Raw genomic sequence first — 22,866 nt, 5'->3', positions numbered from 1 at the left:
TGACCTTCCTTTAAATGACAAAGAAGCCAGACTCCATAGATTGGACGTGAGAAGGGCCCTTATAACCTTCTTAGATAGGACCATGGAGTGGTGGAAATCTCAGGCCCTGTTTGTTGCATCCAGGGAGTGTCCTGGGGCTGTAAGGTCTCTTAAAAGCACCTTGGCTAGGTGGATCCGGGACGCTATAATCGTTGGCCTATTAATCTAAGGGTGTGCCGGCCCCTCTGCAAATTAGGGCCCATTCCATTAGGTCAGTTTCCACCTCTTGGGCAGAGAGGGCTGAGGTTTCTATTGATCAAATATGCAGAGTCGCCACTTGGTCCTCTTCCTCTACCTTCTTCCGTCACTATAGATTTGACTTGTACTCCACGACCAAGCTTTATTTCGGTAGACTGGTATTACAGGCGGTGGTCCTTCCCTAAGGCGATTGGGCTCTAGAATCTCTCAGGTGGTGCTGTTATGGGCAAAAGGGATAAATCTTAATTACTTACTGGTAATGGGATTTTCAGAAGCCCATGACAGCACCCTTAAGCCCCCAACACACGCTTCAATATATCTCACAATCCGTCGTTGGGGTCAAGTTGTAAGTGACGCACATGCGGCATCGTTTGTGAGGTATCTGCGTGTGACAGCTACTTGCGATCAGGATTGAACGCAAAACCGTTGATCGCAAACACATCGTATCTTTGTCTAGAATTGGGCGTTTTGTTGCACGAACCTAGTCAATTATAACGTGTGACATCCCTCATACGATTTTGGTGTCTGATGCTATGTGCGCAGGTGTGCGCTCTGCACCGCAGTTTAAAAAAGGTCCGCTTCAGAGCGCAGCTGAAAAGCTGCGTTCTGAAGCGCCTCACAATGTCTGTCATTCACTAATCTCTGTCAGTCGGTCACTATCTCTGTCCCTCTCTCTCTGTCCATGTCAGTCTATCCCCCTCTCTCATACTCACCGATCCCCGGCGCAGCACTGCACGGCGTTCACACTGCTCCGGCGGCTTTTACTGTTTTGAAAAAGCCGGCCGCCTATTAAACAATCTCGTATTCCCTGCTTTCCCCGCCCACTGGCGCCTATGATTGGTTACAGTGAGACACGCCCCCACGCTGAGTGACAGGTGTCACTACACCCAATCACAGCAGCCGGTGGGCGTGTCTATACTGTGTAGTGAAATAAATAATTAAATAATTAAAAAAAACGGCGTGCGGTCCCCCCCAATTTTAAAACCAGCCAGATAAAGCCATACGGCTGAAGGCTGGTATTCTCAGGATGGGGAGCTCCACGTTATGGGGAGCCCCCCAGCCTAACAATATCAGCCAACAGCCGCCCAGAATTGCCGCATACATTATATGCAACAGTTCTGGGACTGTACCCGGCTCTTCACGATTTGCCCTGGTGCGTTGGCAAATCGGGGTAATAAGGAGTTATTGGCAGCCCATAGCTGCCAATAAGTCCTAGATTAATCATGTCAGGCGTCTCCACGAGATACCTTCCATGATTAATCTGTAAGTTACAGTAAATAAACACACACACACACCCGAAAAAATCCTTTATTAGAAATAAAAAACACAAACCTATACCCTGGTTAACCACTTTAATCAGCCCAAAAAAGCCCTCCATGTCCGGCGGAATCCAGGATGCTCCAGCGTCGCATTCAGCTCTTCTGCATGGAGGTGACCGGAGCTGCAGAAGACACCGCCGCTCCTGTCACCTCCACGCAGCAACTGAAGATAGCCGCGCGATCAGCTGAGCTGTCACTGAGGTTACCCGCTGTCACTGGATCCAGCGGTGGCCGCGGGTAACCTCAGTAACCGCTCAGCTGATCGCGCTACTCACCTCAGTTGCTGCGTGGAGGCGAGAGGAGCGGCGGGGAGTAGCGCGATCAGCTGAGCTGTCACTGAGGTTACCCGCGGCCACCGCTGGATCCAGTGACAGCGGGTAACCTCAGTGACAGCTCAGCTGATCGCGCGGCTATCTTCAGTTGCTGCGTGGAAGTAACAGGAGCGGCAGTGTCTTCTGCAGCTCCGGTCACCTCCATGCAGCAGAGCTGAATGCGACGCTGGAGCATCCTGGATTCCGCCGGACATGGAGGGCTTTTTTGGGCTGATTAAAGTGGTTAACCAGGGTATAGGTTTGTGTTTTTTATTTCTAATAAAGGATTTTTTCGGGTGTGTGTGTGTTTATTTACTGTAACTTACAGATTAATCATGGAAGGTATCTTGTGGAGACGCCCGACATGATTAATCTAGGATTTAGTGGCAGCTATGGGCTGCCAATAACTCCTTATTACCCCGATTTGCCAACACACCAGGGCAAATCGGGAAGAGCCGGGTACAGTCCCAGAACTGTTGCATATAATGCATGCAGCAATTCTGGGCGGCTGTTGGCTGATATTGTTAGGCTGGGGGGCTCCCCATAACGTGGAGCTCCCCATCCTGAGAATACCAGTCTTCAGCCGTATGGCTTTATCTGGCTGGTTTTAAAATTGGGGGGGACCGCACGCCGTTTTTTTTTAATTATTTAATTATTTATTTCACTACACAGTATAGACACGCCCACCGGCTGCTGTGATTGGGTGCAGTGTGACACCTGTCACTCAGAGTGGGGGCGTGTCTCACTGTAACCAATCATAGGCGCCGGTGGGCGGGGAAAGCAGGGAATACAAGATTGTTTAATGGGCGGCCGGCTTTTTCAAAACAGTAAAAGCTGCCGGAGCAGTGTGAACACTGTGCAGCGCCGCAGATCGGGGATCGGTGAGTATATAAGAGAGGGGGGGGAAACTTCAGTCACTTAGGAGTTTAGCGGTCACCGGTGAGCCCTTCACAGGTGACCGCTAATCAGGACCCGGCACAGACAAAGCCGCAGCATGACAATGAAGTCGGGTGAAGTTCACCCGAGTTCATTCTGACAGTACGGCTCTGTCTGCTGTCACCTGCCATTCATCTCTGCTACATGGCTGTCTGTGTCTGCTGTTAGCGGCCATGTAGCAGAGCTGAATGGCAGATGACATAGTAAAAACGCATCCCTACACATTACACACGCTTGGCAAGTCAATAAATATAAAAAAAAAAAAAGTGCCCAATGCATACGTCACAGAACACATGATCTAAAGGATCACACACAAAATTGATCAATTTAACCTAGACTACTAACGCTCGTGTGACAGCAAATGAACGACCTACGTGCAATCTCATAAGATCCCGTATGCAACCTGGGCGTGTCACATCGCAAATGCGATTGTACAACTAATTGCAACGTGTAAAGCAGGCTTTAGTACCCCCCCTATTCACTGGTTATGGGCACCCTTCGGGGAGTGTTAGAGTTAACGATATTAATTTATTTTTTTATATTTTTTGGTGGTGGCATAACAATAAAATATTATATTTAAAATATATATATATATATATATATATATATATATATATATATATATATATATATATATATATATATATATATATATATATATATATATATATATATATATATATATATATATATATATATATATATATATATATATATATATATATATCACACACACACACACACACACACACACACACACACACACACAACTATTTACATGTTAAGAAATAATTTTCCGGAGTGTAATTATACATCTAGTATAAATTACCAACAACTTGTTTGTGCATCATATGGTCCAATTATGGTATCTTGGGTTCCCCCTGGAATGTGCGCCTTAATCTTGTTTCTTTGTGTCGCACGCAATCATCTTTTCACCTGACTAATAAAGTTTTTCCCTTTCATACATTGGGTATTCGATCGCAATTTTCTTTTTCTTTCTTCATGATATAACAGTGGATGTTTACTGATGACCAAATAGTGTGTGTCATTTTTACTGCATGCTTGGTGTTTCCACCATGGCAGCACACTAAAAACGCATGTGTTTTTTACTTGCGGATTTTCTGCATCTAATGCAGGTCTATGGGGAAAGTCTACGAATAAAATTCAGCGTATCTGCAAAAGAAATTGATATGTTGTAGGCTTTACACCCGATTTCTATAAATCCCATCCACCCTGCTGAAACTGTAAGATACTGTGTGTTTGATGCAGTGAAAAAACACACAATGTCAAAAACTCATCATGGGCACATAGCCAAAAAAAAAAAAAAGACTGCTGTTTTTATTACCTTGTATTTTTGGTTGTCAAGCTACAGCTCTGGCAAAAATTAAGTTTAAATTTGTTACCGGATATGTAATTCTTTGGCTCTTCAATGGCTTTTGCATGTTATAAGTGTGTAGTCAATGGGAGAGATTTACATTCTCATCACTACCTATGACTCTGTATGATGTCAGGTTTATCCATAAACAGATGTATACATTGTTATATTATGATCATTAGTATTTCTAGTATTTTAAGCAGTAAATTTGAAAGTCTTTCTTCTGTCTTCTAGGTTACTAAAAGATCTTTTTTCCCCCAGATAATAGGAACAAAAACCACAAGATACAAAAAAGTAAGTAAAATTGATTTATAAAACATTTCATATTGACCAAAAGTGCAACAAATTAAAAAACAAAACAAAAACATAAGAAAAAAAAAAATACAAATATTATACTTTCGCAGTAAAAAATGCCTTTGCTATACAATTCCTGGCAATATCTATTTAAGACATAATATCTGTACCACATCAAACCTTTTTATGTTACAGAAATGTTGCTCTCCCAAATGTAAAGACATTAATTGTAATATAGTAAATAAAATTTAATTTTACACGGTTTTCAAAAAATACAATCTGAAATGGTACACAGCAACCTAAAAACATTTACATACATCTAGAGTATAAAAACAAAACAAAAAGAAATGTTGCCAAAAATTGAATGCTCCTTTCTATGTGACACGTTGTTCCTTACCATTTTCTCCAAATGGGCAGTGTCATGTACTACTTTTGTTCAGCACGGATTATACACATTAGTGTTAGGAATGCAGTTCTATACAATGGGCAGTAAAAGCCTGAGGACCATGCCCTCAGAACATGCAGTTCATACATTTTACGGTCTTACTACCATAGTCTATACACTCTGGCCCAACACACTCGCAACAAGCGTTGTGAAACCACCGGTATTTCGACGCGCCCATAGACTCACAGGAAACTTTACACTGATGGATAGACATGCAGTCATCAAAGTACACCACTGTGCACATGTGCTCTGCAAAACAAACACAGAAATACAATATATTATTTTAAATAGTTTTGATTAAAGTATAACCCTATACATTGTATTTGGATTCATTCACACCATATGAATAAAATATAAGCATCCCTACTGTTACCTACACACAAGATTTATATGAAGTGAAAGCTGCACACCAAATTCAGAGAAATATGAACAAGCATAACTGCTTTAGGATACATAAGGAATGAAAAATACAACTAGCCATATGAAAAATGGAAAATATTTTTAAATGTGACATTGCATGACTGCTGAGGATTATTTGAGAAAAAAAATATATTTAGCTAATTTATTGATCAATTAATTACTGCCCCATAACCAACTTCACGGTAATCTCTTATTTATGGGCTAGCACCCTGTTCACATTTACAATGGTGTTCTTGCAGTCATTTTGATTGTTATGCATTTTTTTTTTCTGTCTGAGAACCCAGTCCCTCCCTTTAGGCATGATTATTCCATTTCCTATATAGCCAGGTACCTTGCTTCGCATACACAGCAGGTTTCAACCTCATAGAGGTAACATTTGGTTAGGGACCCCATAAATAAGAGATTACCGTGAAGTTGGTTATGGGGCAGTAATGAATTGATCAATACATTAGCTAAAATATCTTTTTTCTCTTCTCAAATAATCCTCAGCAGTTATGCAATGTCACATTTACATTTTTTTCCATTTTTCATATGGCTAGTTGTATTTTTCATTCCTTATGTATCATAAAGCAGTTATGCTTGTTCATATTTCTCTGAATTTGGTGTGCAGCTTTCACTTCATATAGATTGTGTATTTTTTGGCTAGCACCCTGTTCACATTTACAATGTTGCTCCAGCAGTCATTTTGATTGTTACACACAAGATTTTGCATGACCGAGTAGCCCACACTGGTAATTGGTATCTGTATGGTGAGCATGAAAAACGTGGAGCATTCCTTATCTATCTATAGGTTTTCTATAAACTATGCATAAAGATGAGGATCTCCGTCACAATTTTGTTATATTGGACTTTATGACAATAGAAACTGCTTGAGATTCATGTTTACTGTAAATCCTCAAAACAAGAGGTCTATTCCTCATTTTAGGATAAAGCCTGGAGCCATGGAGATCATTCCTTTTCACCTTGTTTACCAAGTAAACTAAAGATAAGCAATGGAAAAATCTGTGTCCCCCCACTTACAATATGCCATTTAGAATAATTGTTGACTCAACTGGCAGAGGGTCTTTGGGGCCTTCTCACATACCTCAACCGCTAGCTCTGCAACTGTGTCCTGTAAAATAGCACTGAAATAAATAGAAGACTATAAGCTGTAGAGAGCCAACTTGAATTTAGCCGTTTCTGGCTTCTTAGCCCTCATCAGCACAATGTTGGTCCAAATGTGAAGCTGCTGGACCTCTTGGGACAATCTTTACAGGCCTTCCCATGTGTAATTTACAATTTATAACATTTGAGATTTTTGTCTAGCAGGAAGATCATTGCTCCACCCTCATACTCTAAGATCCATCTGTTACCCCTGAAACCCCAGGTTTAGCTGTAATCAAGTAGGCCACAGGCTGATTCATTGGATGTTCCAGTGGCTTCCAATATGCGACTGTCCAGTTAATGTAAAACTGAGACAGACCATTTTTAAGTATTCAAAAAAATCTTCTTACGCTGTTATTTTTTTAAGAGTTTTTCTTTTCCCAAAAAGTTTCCTGAAGCCTTTTGACAATGACTAGTTTGTCCCTAAGGCTGGGGCCACATGGGGATTACTGCGATCCCCTCGCATGACACTCGGCTCAAGCTGGTAGTACAGCAGAGCAGAGCGTCATGCTAGTGTCCCTGCAACGGAGGTCCAACTGTGCGAGCGAACCTCAGCTGCGGGGGGCGGGCCGGCTCTGAGGAGGGGGGGGGAGGGATTCATCTCCCTCTCTCCTCTGTAACTGGCTATTGCCATTCTCGCACTGCACTCGTGGTATACCGTGAGTGCAGTGTGATTTTTCTCTCACCCCATACACTTGAATGGGTGTGAGAGAAAGTCTTGCATAACAATCGCAGCATGCTTCGATTATTTTCTCAACCCTAATCGGACCGAGAAAACAATCGCTCATGTGTGCTGACACAGGCTAATATTGGTCCGAGTGGAATGCGATGTTTTATCGCACTCCATTCGCGCCGTTTTTCTCGCCGTGTGTTTTACGCCTAATCTGTTCAACCTTCAAGTAGATTCTCAGTTTTGATGGGATTTCTTTCAGGTTCCACTTCAAAAAGGTACTATGTAGTTTTTTTTCTTCTACCATGCATTTTTAAAAAAAATCTAAGAAATAAAAAAAAAAAACAAGTAATAAACGCAAACCATGTTCATTATTACAGTCTTCCAATTGTCTTGGCCATCAAAACCGTGAGAAAATCTATGTGAAGGTTGGACAGATTAGGGGCAAACTAACCTAGGAGTCCAACATAGGTCAAACTGGGGGTCAGGTCCCCAGAGATCATACATTTTTCGTGGCCATTTCATTCATTTAATCATCACACAATTACCATATACCAACATTTAGTACCATCAATGATTCGTCTAACATTTCAGCCATATGAAAGCAGTATAGTCTTTGCAAACTTTATTCAAATGAAAAAAATAGGGCGTGTGGTAACTTGGCAGCAAAACACAAGAAACCAAAAATCCTCAGTAATTAAACATAAGTGACTTTACCGCTGGAAAATATGACCACTGCCAAGGAGAGACACTTGGCAACCTTTAAGTACTGTGGGTGGCTAACACACTTCCAACATGCTGGGCTCGTGTGCAAGTTTATAAGGAAACAACATAGTGGATGTAGAGATCTACAGATGTAACGGTTTCTAGAACCGGGACATGTTTGTCTTTCCACTTTTGCCAACTATTTTTTAGGAAGTTCTCTTCCGACACTTTTGAGATGTTTATCCTTCAACTACATCACCTCTGGAGTCATAGATCAGATTTAGACTCTGGGTTATATAAGGACGTCCTGAAAACACACATCTGTACTGCCAAGCTCAAGGAGGTCAGGACTGGTAAGGAGAAATTAAATGGAACACACTGACCATTAGTCATACAGTAAACACCAGTTACTCAGAAAACACAGCTTTATAGTTCAGAATCCTCAGGAAAGACTTAATCCTTCCAGCAAAACAAAGATGTTGTTGAAGACTATATTGGCTTCTCTTTATTGCTCATCTTAAAATTACAGTGGTCCTACCGAGTCCTATTTTATCATAACTAGAAAAACCACATCTCTCTCTACCCCAACCCAGCCATCCCCCACATACATGAATGATCACTGAAACTGAGTGTGCACAAGTCTTCAATGAGTAAAGGGCGAACGCTGCCGCTTTCAACATGCCAATCCCCCCCTCCCCCCCCAAATCATATGATGGAGGAGAGTGGGAAGACCACCAAACATTATATTAACCCTAGAACGCGCAACCATAGGAATCTACAATAGAAAACAAGTAACCTAGCAGGCCTGCGAGGCACGAGGTATGCATTCTGGGGTTAAAAGATGCACAGCCTTTTTCTGCCAAAGGCTATACTGGAGGTTAGCGATACTCCAAGGATGCCACAATAAAAAGCAAAATTGTGTTTTATTTCGCCTACATAAAAAATAAAATCCCGGCAGAAGTATTGCTAAGAAAATATGGTGTTTCAAAGTTCCTCCACATCCATAATTCTGGTCTATAAGAGCATCCCGGGGACACAGACGACAAATTTAAAAAAAAAGTTACAAGTAATTGTGTGTTGTTTTTTTTGTTTTGAGAGGTGATCTGGATTTCTAGTGGGAAACATTCAGAATGGCACCCTAAGGGTACGTGCCCACGATCAGGACTCGCTGCGTTCAGAGTCCTGACCCGGGGTGGGGGGCGGGCGCACGTCTCCTCCGCAGGAGACCGCAGCTGCTTGTACCCATGATCAGGGTTCAGTGCGCTGCAGTCTTTCACTTGTGTTCACTTGTGTTCTCCCTACGGAGGACGTAGGCAATTCCGCAGCAAACAATTGACATGCTGCGGTCTGGATAGACACACCGCAGGTCAGTGTTTGCTGCTGAAAAAAAAAAAAAAAAAAAAAAAAAAAAGAAGAAAAGAAGCACAGCATTTTTTTTTTTATTTTTTTTTTAAATCAGGTTCATTTTTATTTAACATCAAAATTATACAACACATAAAATAATTCCCTCCATAGAAATATCACAGAAAGGGAAAAAACCTTTAGTCAATAAGAAAAACCACACAAATAACATAATAAACAATGCACCCGCAGTCCACGTCTCATTTCAATATGGGTCTCAAAGTGCATATTATTTCCCAATATATTCTCCATAGTATAGCTTACCCAGCATCATTATATATATATATATATATATATATATATATATATATATATATATATATATATATATATATATATATATATATATATATATATATATATATATATATATATATATATATATATATATATATATATATATATATATATATATACATACATACACACACACATATACATACACGCACGCACGCACGCACGCACACACACACATACATGCACACATATACATGCACACACCTTCCAGCAGTACGCATATCACCCTATTTGAGGAAATTTGTTAACCGGTCAGAAGGAGAAGGACCAGGTCGCTCGCACTGTCCTGCAGTAACGCCGAGGAGGGAAGGCCTGGGGTATCGAACCATGCCCCCCAGATCTTATAGAACTTTTTCAATGCATTTCTTTTAAGGTATACTCCTCTCTCCAGTCGAAGTATAGCGTTTACTCTTTCCCTAAAATCCCCGATGACCGGAGGCGCTGGGTCCAACCAGTGGTAGGCCAACAGTTTCCTAGCCTGGTACAAGAGACGTGTAATACCGACCATTACCGGCGAACTCAAGTCCACCCCCCCCCCTCCAGTAGACCCAGGATACATATAATAGGTCTTGGCTGTAGACGGATATTGAAAACTTGTCTAACCAAATCTAGTACTGCCCTCCAGTAATCTTCAATGTTCCCACAGGACCACATCATATGCATCAGATTCGCACCCTCCTGTCCGCACAGCATTTCTAGAAATCCCAACCACTATGCTTGTACTATACACTACAGCGGTTTGGATGCAGCTTGAGTAGGCTGCGTCCAAACCGCTGCAAATAGTGATCATGGGCACGCACACTAATAGTCATCATACTATTAATGGGGCACACTTGCTGGTACCTTTAATGAGACTAATGAGTCTGCATACCACTGACACCATTAAAAGACAAAACCTTTCCATTACTAATAAAGAAGGGCACCCTGCTAAATCAAAGAAAACCCAGACTTCTGGTACTATTAATGCTGGGCATTCTGCACTCGATTTCATATCTTTGATGTATTGCATTCATGCTCGAGTAGAAATGAGTGAACCTGAAGTTCGAAGTTCAAGGTTTAAGTTCGGAAACCAACTTAGAAAAAAACAAAAAACAAACAAACCCAAAAAAACAGAAGTTCAGGTTCAAAGTAAAATCCGCATGATTAGATGCAGTACACACACACACACCTTTTTTTTCAAAATGGCAGCATGTGGGTGGTGCCATGAAATGCCCAATTACTGACTTCCATTGAGGTTTGGATCAGGTCAGGTTCAAAAACAAGGTTCGACGGTCCCTGGCGAACCAAACCTCCAAAAGGTTTGCTCATCTCTACTCCTGACAATGCTTCCATCTACCACCAGTCACCATGGGCTCCAACCCTCTTGAGGATTATAGCCACCACACTAACCTAGGATTGAACCACCACATCCATTTATTCCTGGGCAGCAAAAGTGTGTTAATCCTTGCGATGTTCAGTCTCAAACTATGTTCTATTGTCTGCTGCTGGCTCTGCCTTCAGCCTAATTTGTGCTAATTAAACTTTGTCTCACCAGAATTTCTGTCTTCTGTTCTGGCACCACTGCTGCCAACGGAAAATACTACATAAGCAGAGACCTAGGGATACACTGTGGGAAATATGGACCTTATAGAGATTATGGGTGAAGAACATGTTATCTTTTACTTGACTCCTTAGGCTATGTTCACACAGGGCTTTTTAGGTAATTTTTTTTTTGCCTGACAAAAACCTGATATTGTGGCAGGAAATCATATTTGAGTAATCTGCGTTTTTGGTGCGTTTTTTCTACAAAATGGGTTGTATCAATGAAAACATGTTGCAAAAACGCTGCAAAGAATTGACCTGCTCATTCTTTGAAATCTGCAGCAAAAACGCAGGTATTTGATAAAACAGTCAGGAAAAAAATCTGTATGTGTGTGTACATGAGATATCAGAAATCACAACTTTGCTGGTACTGTAAAAAGCAGCTTTTTATTAGCATTATTTCCATAAAAGCAAGGCAAATCTGCAGCTAAAAAACGCAGCAAAAACTTATCAAAAAAGCCCTGTGTGAACATAGCCTTAGTTTAGCTTTAAAGATGTTCCTCTAAAATCAGTGCTGCATCCCCTGCTGTTATCAACAGCTAACTCACTGGCTGCAACATTCAACTTTCAACCAAGGAAAATAATAAAAAAAACCAAAAAAAAAAAAAAAAACCATGAATGATCCACCGGATCGGTGCCCATTGACTGGCTGTTGCTTCCATTTCAGACACTTGCTGAATATTGCTCCCAGCAGAATAGCGAAGAGTGCTGCGCTGAGTATGGAGGAGAGGCACAGGTCACATCCTTGAGCCCTTTAATAAAATGTTGTGCAATAGTGGACAATCCTTTAAAAAAGGGAAAATAAGTATTAGATCATTTTTTTTTCTTTAAATAAATTTATTTTTAATGGAGTAAAATATAAATGTTTTGATATTTTCCACTTTTAAACACTAGGGGGCGCAGCTGCTGAAATTTGCTAGTACAACTAGCTCACATTACGGCTGCAGTAAATGTGGGCTGGATTTGTTTGCATGTGTCTCGTATCACCCTTTTCTGCGTTTGCAAAAAGATAAGGTGGGGATGAAGTTTAGGATCACAGTGCTGAGCCATTTTGTTGGTGACTACAAAGTGATCTTGACATGTCGAATGTGTTAAGGTCCAGTCACACTAAGCAACTTACCAGCGATCCCAACAACGATAGGGATTGCTGGTAAGTTGCTAGGAGGTTGCTGGTGAGATGTCACACTGCGACGCTCCAGCGATCCCACCAGCAACCTGACCTGGCAGGGATCGCTGGAGCGTCGCTACACGAGTTGCTGGTGAGCTCACCAGCAACCAGTGACCAGCCCCCAGCGCCGCGTGGAAGATGCTGCGCTTGGTAACTAAGGTAAATATTGGGTAACCAACCCGTATTTACCTTGGTTACCAGCGCACGGAGCTACACGTGCAGAGAACAGGGAGCAGCGCACACTGAGCGCTGGCTCCCTGCTCTCCTAGTTACAGCACACATCGGGTTAATTACCCGATGTGTACTGCAGCTACATGTGCACAGAGCAGGGAGCAGCGCACAATGCTTAGCGCTGGCTCCCTGCTCTCCTAGCTACAGCACACATCGGGTTAATTAACCCAATGTGTCCTGCAGCTACATGTGCACAGAGCAGGAGCCGGCACTGACAGTGAGAGCGGTGGAGGCTGGTAACAAAGGAAAATATCGGGTAACCAAGGACAGGGCTTCTTGGTTACCCGATGTTTACTGTGGTTACCAGCCTCCGCAGAAGCCGGCTCCTGCTGCCTGCACATTTAGTTGTTGCTGTCTCGCTGTCACACACAGCGATCTGTGCTTCACAGCGGGACAGCAACAACTAAAAAATGGCCCAGGACATTCAGCAACAACCAACGACCTCACAGCAGGGGCCAGGTTGTTGCTGGATGTCACACACAGCAACATCGCTAGCAACGTCACAAAAGTTGTTAGTTAGCAGCGATGTTGCTAGCGATGTTGCTTAGTGTGACAGGGCCTTTACCGAGGACGATTCTGTTAGTTGGTGCTGCTCGCTGTATGATTCCCTGGGGTTAGATACACGGACTGTATCACCTGCAGTGATTAGATAAAGGGCCCAGTAAAGTATATCACATGATAAGATTAGATATAGAGCTCAGTGGACTGTATCACAGGATGAGATAGATACGCAGTATCTAATGTATTTAATATATGATCCCCACTTTACACTACTGCTCCAGTAGAAGTGGACTAAAGCTGGGTTCACACTAAGCGACAGCGACAACGACGTCGCTGTTAAGTCACCATTTTCGGTGACGTAACAGCGACCTTGTAAGTCGCTGTTATGATCCCTGCTTAGCTGTCAAACACAGCAGAAGCAGCGATCATAACGTCGCTGTGCTACATGTGCAGAGAGCAGGGAGCCGCGCTTAGCGCTGGCTCCTTGCTCTCCTAGGTACAGTAGACATCGGGTTAATTAACCCGATGTGTGCTGCAGCTACATGTCACAGTGCAGAGAGCAGGGAGCCGCGCGCACTGCTTAGCGCTGGCTCCTTGCTCTCCTTGCTACAGTATACATCGGGTTAATTACCCGATGCGTACTGCAGCCACATGTGCACAGAGCAGGAGCCGGCACTGGCAGCAAGAGCGGAGGCTGGTAACGAAGGTAAATATCGGGTAACCAGGGAAAGGTCTTCCCTTGGTTACCCGATGTTTACGCTGGTTACAGCTTACCGCAGCTGCCAGTGCCGGCTCCTGCTCGCTTCATTTCGTCGCTCTCTCGCTGTCACACACAGTGATGTGTGTGTCACAGCGGGAGAGTGACGACCAAAAAATGAAGCTGGACATTCAGCAACGACCGGCGACCTCACAGCAGGGGCCAGGTCGTTGCTGGATGTCACACACAGCGACAGCGACGTCGCTGCAACGTCACAGAAAATGGTGACGTAGCAGCGACGTCGTTGTCGCTGTGTGTGACACCAGCTTAAGACACTGTTCTGCCTACTTCTATGGAAGCAGTAGTATAATGTGCTGGAGGCAGCCACAATGCATGAGATTCTCTCTGATACTGACCACACAGTGTCCTACAAATGCATCTCAATAAATTAGAATATCCCTCAAAAAGTTAAATTCAGTAATTCAATATAAAAAAGGGAAAACCCATTATATAGTCATTACAAACAGCGTGATCCATTTCAAGTGTATATTTCTTTTAATGTTGACAATTATGGCTTACAGCCAATGAAAACCCAAAAGTTCATTATCTCAGAAAATTAGAATTACCACAAAACACCTGCAAAGGCTTCCTAAGGGTTTAAAATGGTCCCTTAATCTGATTCAGTAGACTACACCATTATGGGGAGGACTGCTGGCTTTACAAATGTCCAGAAGGCAGTCGTTGACACACTCCACAAGGAGGGTAAACCACAAAAGGTCATTACTAAAGAAGCTGGCTGTTCAGAGTCCTGTATCCAAGCATATTAATGGAGAGTTGAGTGGATGGAAAAAGTGTGGTAGAAAAAGGTGCACAAGCAACCAGGATAACCGCAGCCTTGATAGGACTGTTAAGAAAAGGCCATTCAAAAATTTGGGGGAGATTCATAAGGAGTGGACTGCTGCTGGAGTCAGTGCTTCAAGAGCCAACACACACACACACACACACACACGTATCCAGGACATGGGCTACAACTGTCACATTCCTTGTGTCAAGCCACTTATGGCCAATAGATAACTCCAGAAGAGTCTTACCTGGGCCAAGGAGAAAAAGAGCTGGACTGTTGCTCTGTGGTCCAAGATGTTATTTTCAGATGAAAGTAAATTTTGCATTTCATTTGGACATAAATGTTCCAGAGTCTGGAGGAAAAGTAGAGAGGCCACAATCCAAGCTGATTGCGGTCTAGTGTGAAGTTTCCAAAATCAGTGATTGTTTGGGGAGCCATGTCATCTGCTGGTGTAGGTCCACTGTGTTTCATCAAGACCAAAGTCAGCGCAGCTGTCTACCAGGAAATTTTACAGCACTTCATGCTTCCCTCTGTCAAGCTTTTTGAACATGGAAATTGCATTTTGCAACTGGATTTGGCACCTGTCCACACTGCCAAAAAGTACCAATACCTGGTTTAACAACCACAGTATTACGGTGCTTGATTGGCCAGCAAACTCGCCTGACCTAAACCCCATAGAGAATCTATGGGGTATTGTCAAAAAGGAAGATGAAAGACACCAGACCCAACAATGCAGATGAGCTGAATGCTGCTATCAAAGCAACCTGGGTTCCCATAACACCTCAGCAGTGCCACAGGCTGATCGCCTCCATGCCACAGAGCATTGATGCAGTAATTCATGCAAAAGAAACCTGACCAAGTATTGCGGCATTTACTGTACAGACTTTTAGTAGGCGCCAACATTTCTGAGTTTAAAATAATTTTTCAGTTGATCTTATATAAAAATTTTAATTTTCTGACATAATGGCTTGGGTTTTCATTGGCTGTAAGCCATAATCACCAACATTAATAGAAATAAAAACACTTGAAATAGATCAGTGTGTAATGACTATACAATATAGGAGTTTCCCTTTTTGTATTGAATTTTTCAAATAAATTAACTTTTTGATATTCTAATTTATTCAGATGCCCTTGTATGTACAGGGGCTGCCGTATTTGAGGTGTGTAAGTGTTGTGCTCAAAACACTTACACACAAAGCAGAAAGAAATAAGCAAAAAAAAAAAAAACACGTTAAATTAGTCAATTTGTAGTAAAAATTATATAATTAATAAAAAAAAAAAAAAAAAAAAAAAAAAGTAATTTGCATCACTTTTACTTTAAGCAAAAATTACTAGTGACCTAGATGGGTACTTTACATAGCCTGCAGGCCATTACACCCATCTTTGCAGCATTTGGTTCCAATTCAGTCTACATTACTAATCAAATTTCTTTATAAAATGTGGATATTATAAAGAATGATTTTTTTCTCTTTGTTGAGGTTAGGGTTTACATATAAAGAGCTTTCCAAAATCTTGTCAACAACAATGTACAAGGGATATGCATACGCCACATACTGGAACCAGATGTGAAGTCAGTTTATTAAGTCAAGACGGTTTAGGCCAAAGAATAAAATAAAAGTATGCACAAATACAATCCATCCCCTAAGCCTCCGTTTGGCTGGTCTACGTTTTACATTAATATTACAGGCTATTGATTAATCTGATCACTTTTCTAGACTCCATTTAGTTATATCTTCTTTTCAAGATACTTTTCAAGATGGTTCAGTAAGGCAATAAAATTGTCTAGAGCAATAAATCTTCCCCTTAGTATTTAGCCGCCATATTTTGTTTATGCTCCAACCTTTTGGAGACGAGTAAGCCATTTATCGCACATATGACTTGCTGATGTTGGACAGGAGCGCAGTATAAACACACACTCCTGTTCTTCCTGTCCTCAGGATTTTATTTGTTCATTTAACAGGGATCAAAAGGCAAACATTTCCAATAAATTAGTTTAATATGACACATCTGCTTTCCCACTTCCTTTATACAAGAACTTAGCCTCTATGTATCTTGCTGTGAAGTAATGCAACACAGAAATACGGATGAAGTTAAATAGACGAATATCCCGGGGCGAAACACAGTGAGCCTCCGATCTAATTACTTAATTGAAGTTAGATTAAACTTTAAATGAAAAAAAAAAAAACCCACATAGGAGCAAAACTCTCCATGGAGTTCACAGAATGATTATTTGAGCATTATTAAATCTAGGCAATAGTGCAGAACGCCACCTGCGGTATTATGAAAGCATCCAAACAAATCTAGGGTGCAACTAGATCTTGTAGGAGCCAGATCCTGAATGTCACTATTGAGGGGATATGGAAACATCAGAAAAATTTCACCAGGGCACCTGAACAACTAATTTGCATATGAAGGATACACATACACGTTCAGTACTTACAGCCAGACTGGCTTGCAAAGTCTCCTTAAGGAGAATAGTGTCCCCCCGTGGTCCCCACAAAGCTTCTCATGAGCCAGATCAGACACCCCATACTTTGCACTGACGAGGGGCAAGCACCCCGAAACACCGTGTCTGCAAATTGGGATTCTGATCTGGCTTATATAGCCTAGGTCATATGCAAAGGATTGCTAAAAATCCACATTTGACTTTTAGGATCGCTACTTCCAATAGGTGGCGCTGCGCTAGAGTTCATCTCCTTTGCTGGAGAGACAATTTGAGTACTTGCAGCAAAATTTTTCTGCCGCAAAATATAAAAAAAAAAAAAAAAAAAAAAAGTTGCATAAGATGGTTTTATTTTTACTTTTTTTTTCAGATGATCTTAGTCCTTGAAATTCATTATGATACAATACGAGCATCATACCTCAAACAGCTGATTCAACTACAAATGGATATCCATTTCCAGTTTAAGGCTACATGCACACGCTGCATCTATTTGTGTTCACAAACTGCAGCCAAAACTGCACCTTGTCAGAGAGAGCCTGGATATGTCAAAAACCGCTTGTAATTGTAGGTGCGTTTTTGGTGCGTTTTTCACAACATGCGTTTTTGCTGCGTTTTTGTGACAAATGTTGACAAAAACGCAGGAAGAATGAACATGCTGCATTTTTTTTTGTCACAAACTTTTGACAAAACGCTGGCGTATTAGAACGCAGTAGCCAAAGTGCTGCGTTCTAATACGCCACGTGGGCATGGATTAGGCACAATCTTCATAGATTGTGCTGGAGACGCAGGACGCATGCAGTTACGCTGCGGTGCAGAACGCAGCGTAACTGCATGAAAATACGCTACGTGGGCACAGAACCTAAAGGCGTTTTGCATAACTTTATTCATTCATAGTGCAGTCCCATAGCCAATGCCCTATTACTTTCGTCCCGTTTAGCTGAATTGGAATGGAGCCATGCGATCTGGTCACTCATCTTCACTACACTTTGTACATTGGACACAATGTGCACTAGCTAAATTCCATCCCAATGCAACGGATGCCAAATATATCACATACATAGGCCCTTTATGAGTCTCACGTGTATTCGGCAAACATGCCTGTACCATGAATACAAGACTGTAATAGTAATGCAGTTAAAGGCCAGTGCACGATCTCTGATAAGCCCCCAAAGTGCATGGGAAACTCAAGCAGTGTACCCTAGGACAATTTTATTACATTGACCAATCACAGCACACTTCACACACTATATGCAGACAAAGGCACTACATAGCATCTCAATTAAAGAGGTGGTTCACTACTCAGTATTAGTGGCCATATCGCTGTAAAACTCATAGTGAAGGCTTTTCTCAAATACCTTGTGTAGTACATTCTGCCTCTGAGCAGGCACTATCGCAGTCCGCTCATCCACATCAAGCGACTCCTAGGCTTTGTGACCTCAGACACGGTGATGTCTGGTCACCTGGAAGTTGATGAGACATCACAGACGGGCCCCAGGCTCCCTGAGTGACTGGGCTGTGGGCAGCATACCACCACTCATAACAGTCCAGCATCTTGCGTGCGCTCTCTCTCTTTCGCTACAGAGCGCAGCAAGAAGGAAAGATGCTGGGCTGTGATGAGCGGTGAAACTTCGCCCACAGACTAGTCAATCAGGGAGACTGGGGCCGGACGTGGTGACGTCAGGTCAACTGCAAGTTGACGTGACATTAGGGTCGGACTGGGACTAAAATTCAGCCCTGGCATTTGGGGGTACACAGGCCCACTTTTCGCGTGGTGACTGTGTAATATATTACTGTATGGCCATACGTGAGCACTGTATGGCCCTATGTGACAAATTTTTGCAGTGTGTAGCAGACCGTGATGTATTTTCTGCCCTTTGCTTCCCTGATTTGTGGATTGTTCCACCACATACCTGTGGTCCTAATCACTCTACAAGCGCTGCAGTCACTACAGGGGATTGATTGTACCTATGCGGACAGGTCAAGGACTAATATCACAGATATCCCACTAATTAGTCCTCGATTAATGACTCCGCGCCCACACACACACACAAATACAATGCACCCCCGTTACCCCTCCCACCATAATACAATGCACCCTCCATTACCCCCTCCCCAGACATAATACAATGCACCCCTCCCCCCATCACCCCCTACACACACAACCTACACTACCCCTTCACTACACACTCCTGCCTCCCCCCTCGGAATACAGTACTCCCCCTCTGTCACAAAACTGTATTCCTTCACAAATGTTCCCCGTTATGTGTCCTCAGCCCCTCCACACTCATCCCCATTAATTAATCCTGCGCCCAAAGCACTGTGATGACGTCAGCAAGGTGCTGATCTCATCATGTTGCTGCACGTCGGGGGTGGGACCCAGTCCCGGCGCACTATTCAAATGTATTTACGTCTGAAAGACGCAAATACATTTGCACAGGAAGGAGGAAGCTGCGGTCACTGGCACCGCCGCGCTCCTCAACAGTGTGTGCATGCCGGTCACACTGTCACACAGCAGGGCCAGCACAGAACAGCGCGCTGCCTCCTGCTGCAGCTAGTGTGCCCGGAATGCACACACTGCTGAGGAGCGCGGCGGTGACTGCAGATACAGCGGCCCACCACGGGCACCAGCCCACCACAGGGACCGGCCCATCTGGCATTTGCTAGAATTGCCCTATGGTCAGTCCGGGCCTGCGTGACATCATTGGATCTCAGGTCATTGAGCCCGGGAAGACGGGGTGGGTGTCACTTGATGGGGATCAGTGGACCACGATAAGAGCCGCTTAGAGTTAGAATGTACTACACAAAGTATATTAGAAAGGCCTTCCCTATAAGCTTTACAGCAATGTGGCCACTTATGCTGGGTAGTGAACCACCTCTTTAATATAAATATATAAAAGCAAAGGCTGAAAATTACATGCAAGAGCTGTCGCAGACCACATAGTATCCTTTATCTCTGGCTGGGAATTTGTGCAGGATATTCAGTTAAAATTTGTATGTAGCTGAAGAGCGAGTTGTCAGAGTCAATATTCATGGTGGGCCATTGGCACCCTAATCCGACCCTGTATGGCGCTGCTTCAAACTATGCCTATCAGATGAAGGGTGTTACACAGCCAGCACCTTAATGTAATAATAACAACCACCAGAGATTGCTTTGATCACTGCCGTTTAACCATGTAATGATGCGGTCAAATCACTGAGAGCGGCATTAACATGGAGTTAGGCTACATGCTCACGCTGCGTATTCTGTCGCGTTTTTCGGTGCAGTTTTGTTGTCAGAACTTTCTGACATTTGACTTACCAACAAAGTCTTGAGAAGTCAGATTTGCTATGGGCACATTGCAGTTTGTCAGAGTTTTCTTTGACAAAGGTTTGTGACAAAAAAGCAGCAACATTTTCATTCTTCTTGCGTTTTTTGTCAACATTTGTTACAAAAAAAATGCATCAAAAAACACATGCTGTCAATTTGGTGTGTTTTTGGTGCGTTTTTCAAGTGTTTTTCATGCGTTTTTGTCACAAAAAAAAAATGCATTAAAAACGCATATAAAAAAAAAAAACGCCAAAAACGCACCTACATTACAAATGATTTTCTGGACATTTCCAGGCTCTCTGACAACGTGCATTTTGGTTGCAGTTTGTGTGTGCATGTAGTCTTATTGGTGCAGATGGCTTCTTAAGGCAGCCAGGAGCCTGCTGAAGGCTCCCATGTCTGCCACTTTAAGGCTTCATAGGACAACATGAGAGAGATATAGATAGATATTATATATTGCCTCCCTACAAAATGCAAGAAAAAAAAAAAAAATTACCACATGCACTCCAAAATGGCACAATAAGCTTTAATATAACTGTCGCGGGCGGAGGGGGGGGGGGGGGTTGGGAATGCCGCTCGCCTGGGGGTTCGCTGGCAGCGCCTCCTCGCCCACGAGTGAAAGGGGAGGGAAGGTTGGTTGGTGATGGGATGTCGGTTGTGACGCCACCCACGGGTTGTGGTGATGGTGGCCACCACCGCTGCTGGTGACGGGGGATCCCGGGAGCGATGGCGGAGAGCAGTGAAGGTGTTGACTCCTCCGTGGGTAGGGGCTGTTGGTCCCGGGGCCCCGGTTAGGGAGCAGTGAGGAGGGGTAGGTGCAGGTGCCGATGCGGGGAGGCAGCGTGGACGCGGGGGCAGCGTTACGGTGCAGCGCGGTGCCGGATTGCACTGGTGTACTCACTCAGACAAGAGCAGAGTCTCTGGTAAACCAAACGGCTGGATGGACGGGGCCCGCAGCCGGCTGCGGTGTCTTCACTCTCCCTGGACGGGTTGATGGTGGCTGTCGTTCCCTGCACCTATGTGTAAGTGTTTGACCCCTATGGATTCACACGGGTAGTCCGCAGGCGCTGGCCCTTGGATCTCTGGCCATTGGCGGTGGCTCTTATCCGGATGGGTTGGGCTGTTGCCTTCTGACGGGACTTGGTTGGGAATGAACCCGAGGTCCAGACCGCAATTCGAGAATTCGACCTTTACGGCGGCTTCCGAGCCTAGTCAGGGTCTGAGTTCCCTGCCTTGGTGCCTGGCTTCAATCCGCTCCCCGGTTCGGTACCGGCGGTCCACCGCCTGACCCCGGTCCTACGGTTCCGCAGACGTCCACCAACTCCTGCAGACGGCCACCACTGTCTGCCGACCTTGCTGATTGTGCCTGGGCTCCGACCCAGACACAGAGTCCTTTTCTCACTACAACTCTCCACACTCAACTCCCAACTCAAACTTGACTCACTACTTTTCCTGCCTCCAGGCCTGTGACATCCTCGGTGGGTGGGGCCAACCACCTGGCTCCGCCCCACCTGGTGTGGACATCAGACCCTGGAGGGAGGCAACAAGGGTTTTATTTGACTGGTGTTCCTGACCAGGGGAGGGATGTGTGTGTATGTGATGTTATTCTGTGACCCCTGGGGTCCAGGGTGTCACATAACATCAAACGGAGGAAAATAAAAACGTTACAGGTTTCAGAAAATGGTGATGCCAACAAATTTAAAAAAAAAAAAAAAAAAAAAAAAAAAAAAAAACCACCCTAAAATTAAAAATGATCAAATAACTGTGATCATTCTAATCATACTGACTTGGAGATTATTTTGCCATGTCATTTTTACTACACAATAAATGCGATAAAAACAAAACCCAAAAAAAATGGAATTTGTATTGTGTTTCTCTCCCCATTTCACCACTCTTTCAATGAATGTCTTCCAAACCACTATATTAAAAAATAAATATCATTCAAGGCCACAAATTTTGCCGGAAAAAAAACAAGCAACCCTCATATGACTAGGTTGATGTAAAAATAAAGTTGGCTCCTGGAAAAAGGGAAAGAACCCCCACCCTCCTCCCCCCCCAAAAAAAAACAAAAACAAAAAAAACCACTACAAAAAGAAAAAATTGGCCACATGCAAATATAACTAGTGACAATGTTCTTTAAGAACTGCACCAAACTCAATAATACACATTTTATCTAAAACTGGTTAAAATTATGAGGGGTCCAATGTATAAATGGGAAATTCATAAATTACACTACATCTAGACATTGTGTAACTACAGTAGGGAGCGGACATAAAACATTGCACTTCCCAGAGGAGAAGCAGACCTTTTAGGGAAGCGACCGGCATACCGTATTATATAAATAACCGTGCATGAGAAGTTTATGATAGTAAAACAAACCAGGTATATATACAGTACAGGCCAAAAGTTTGGACTCACATTCTCATTCAAAGAGTTTTCTTTATTTTCACGACTGAAAATTATAGATTCACATTGAAGGCATCAAAACTATGAATTAACACATGTGGAATGAAATACTTAAAGTGTGAAACAACTGAATAC

General features: G+C 43.1%; 1 protein-coding gene across 1 annotated transcript in view; it reads right to left on the bottom strand.

Annotated features, from left to right (window-relative positions):
- Positions 1-4,473: 4,473 nt before the first annotated feature.
- Positions 4,474-22,866, bottom strand: part of TWSG1 (twisted gastrulation BMP signaling modulator 1) — a 55,792-nt gene continuing 37,399 nt past the window's right edge. The window contains exon 5 of the mRNA XM_075316055.1: positions 4,474-5,185. Coding sequence (XP_075172170.1) covers positions 4,985-5,185 — 201 coding nt within the window. The 3' untranslated portion in view covers positions 4,474-4,984. The remainder of the gene's footprint in view (positions 5,186-22,866) is intronic.

This window comes from Anomaloglossus baeobatrachus, chromosome 6 (genome assembly GCF_048569485.1).
Source record: "Anomaloglossus baeobatrachus isolate aAnoBae1 chromosome 6, aAnoBae1.hap1, whole genome shotgun sequence".
NCBI classification, from domain to species: Eukaryota; Metazoa; Chordata; class Amphibia; order Anura; family Aromobatidae; genus Anomaloglossus; species Anomaloglossus baeobatrachus.
Note: the sequence above shows the minus strand (reverse complement) of the source record. Positions and strands in the feature narration are given on the sequence as shown.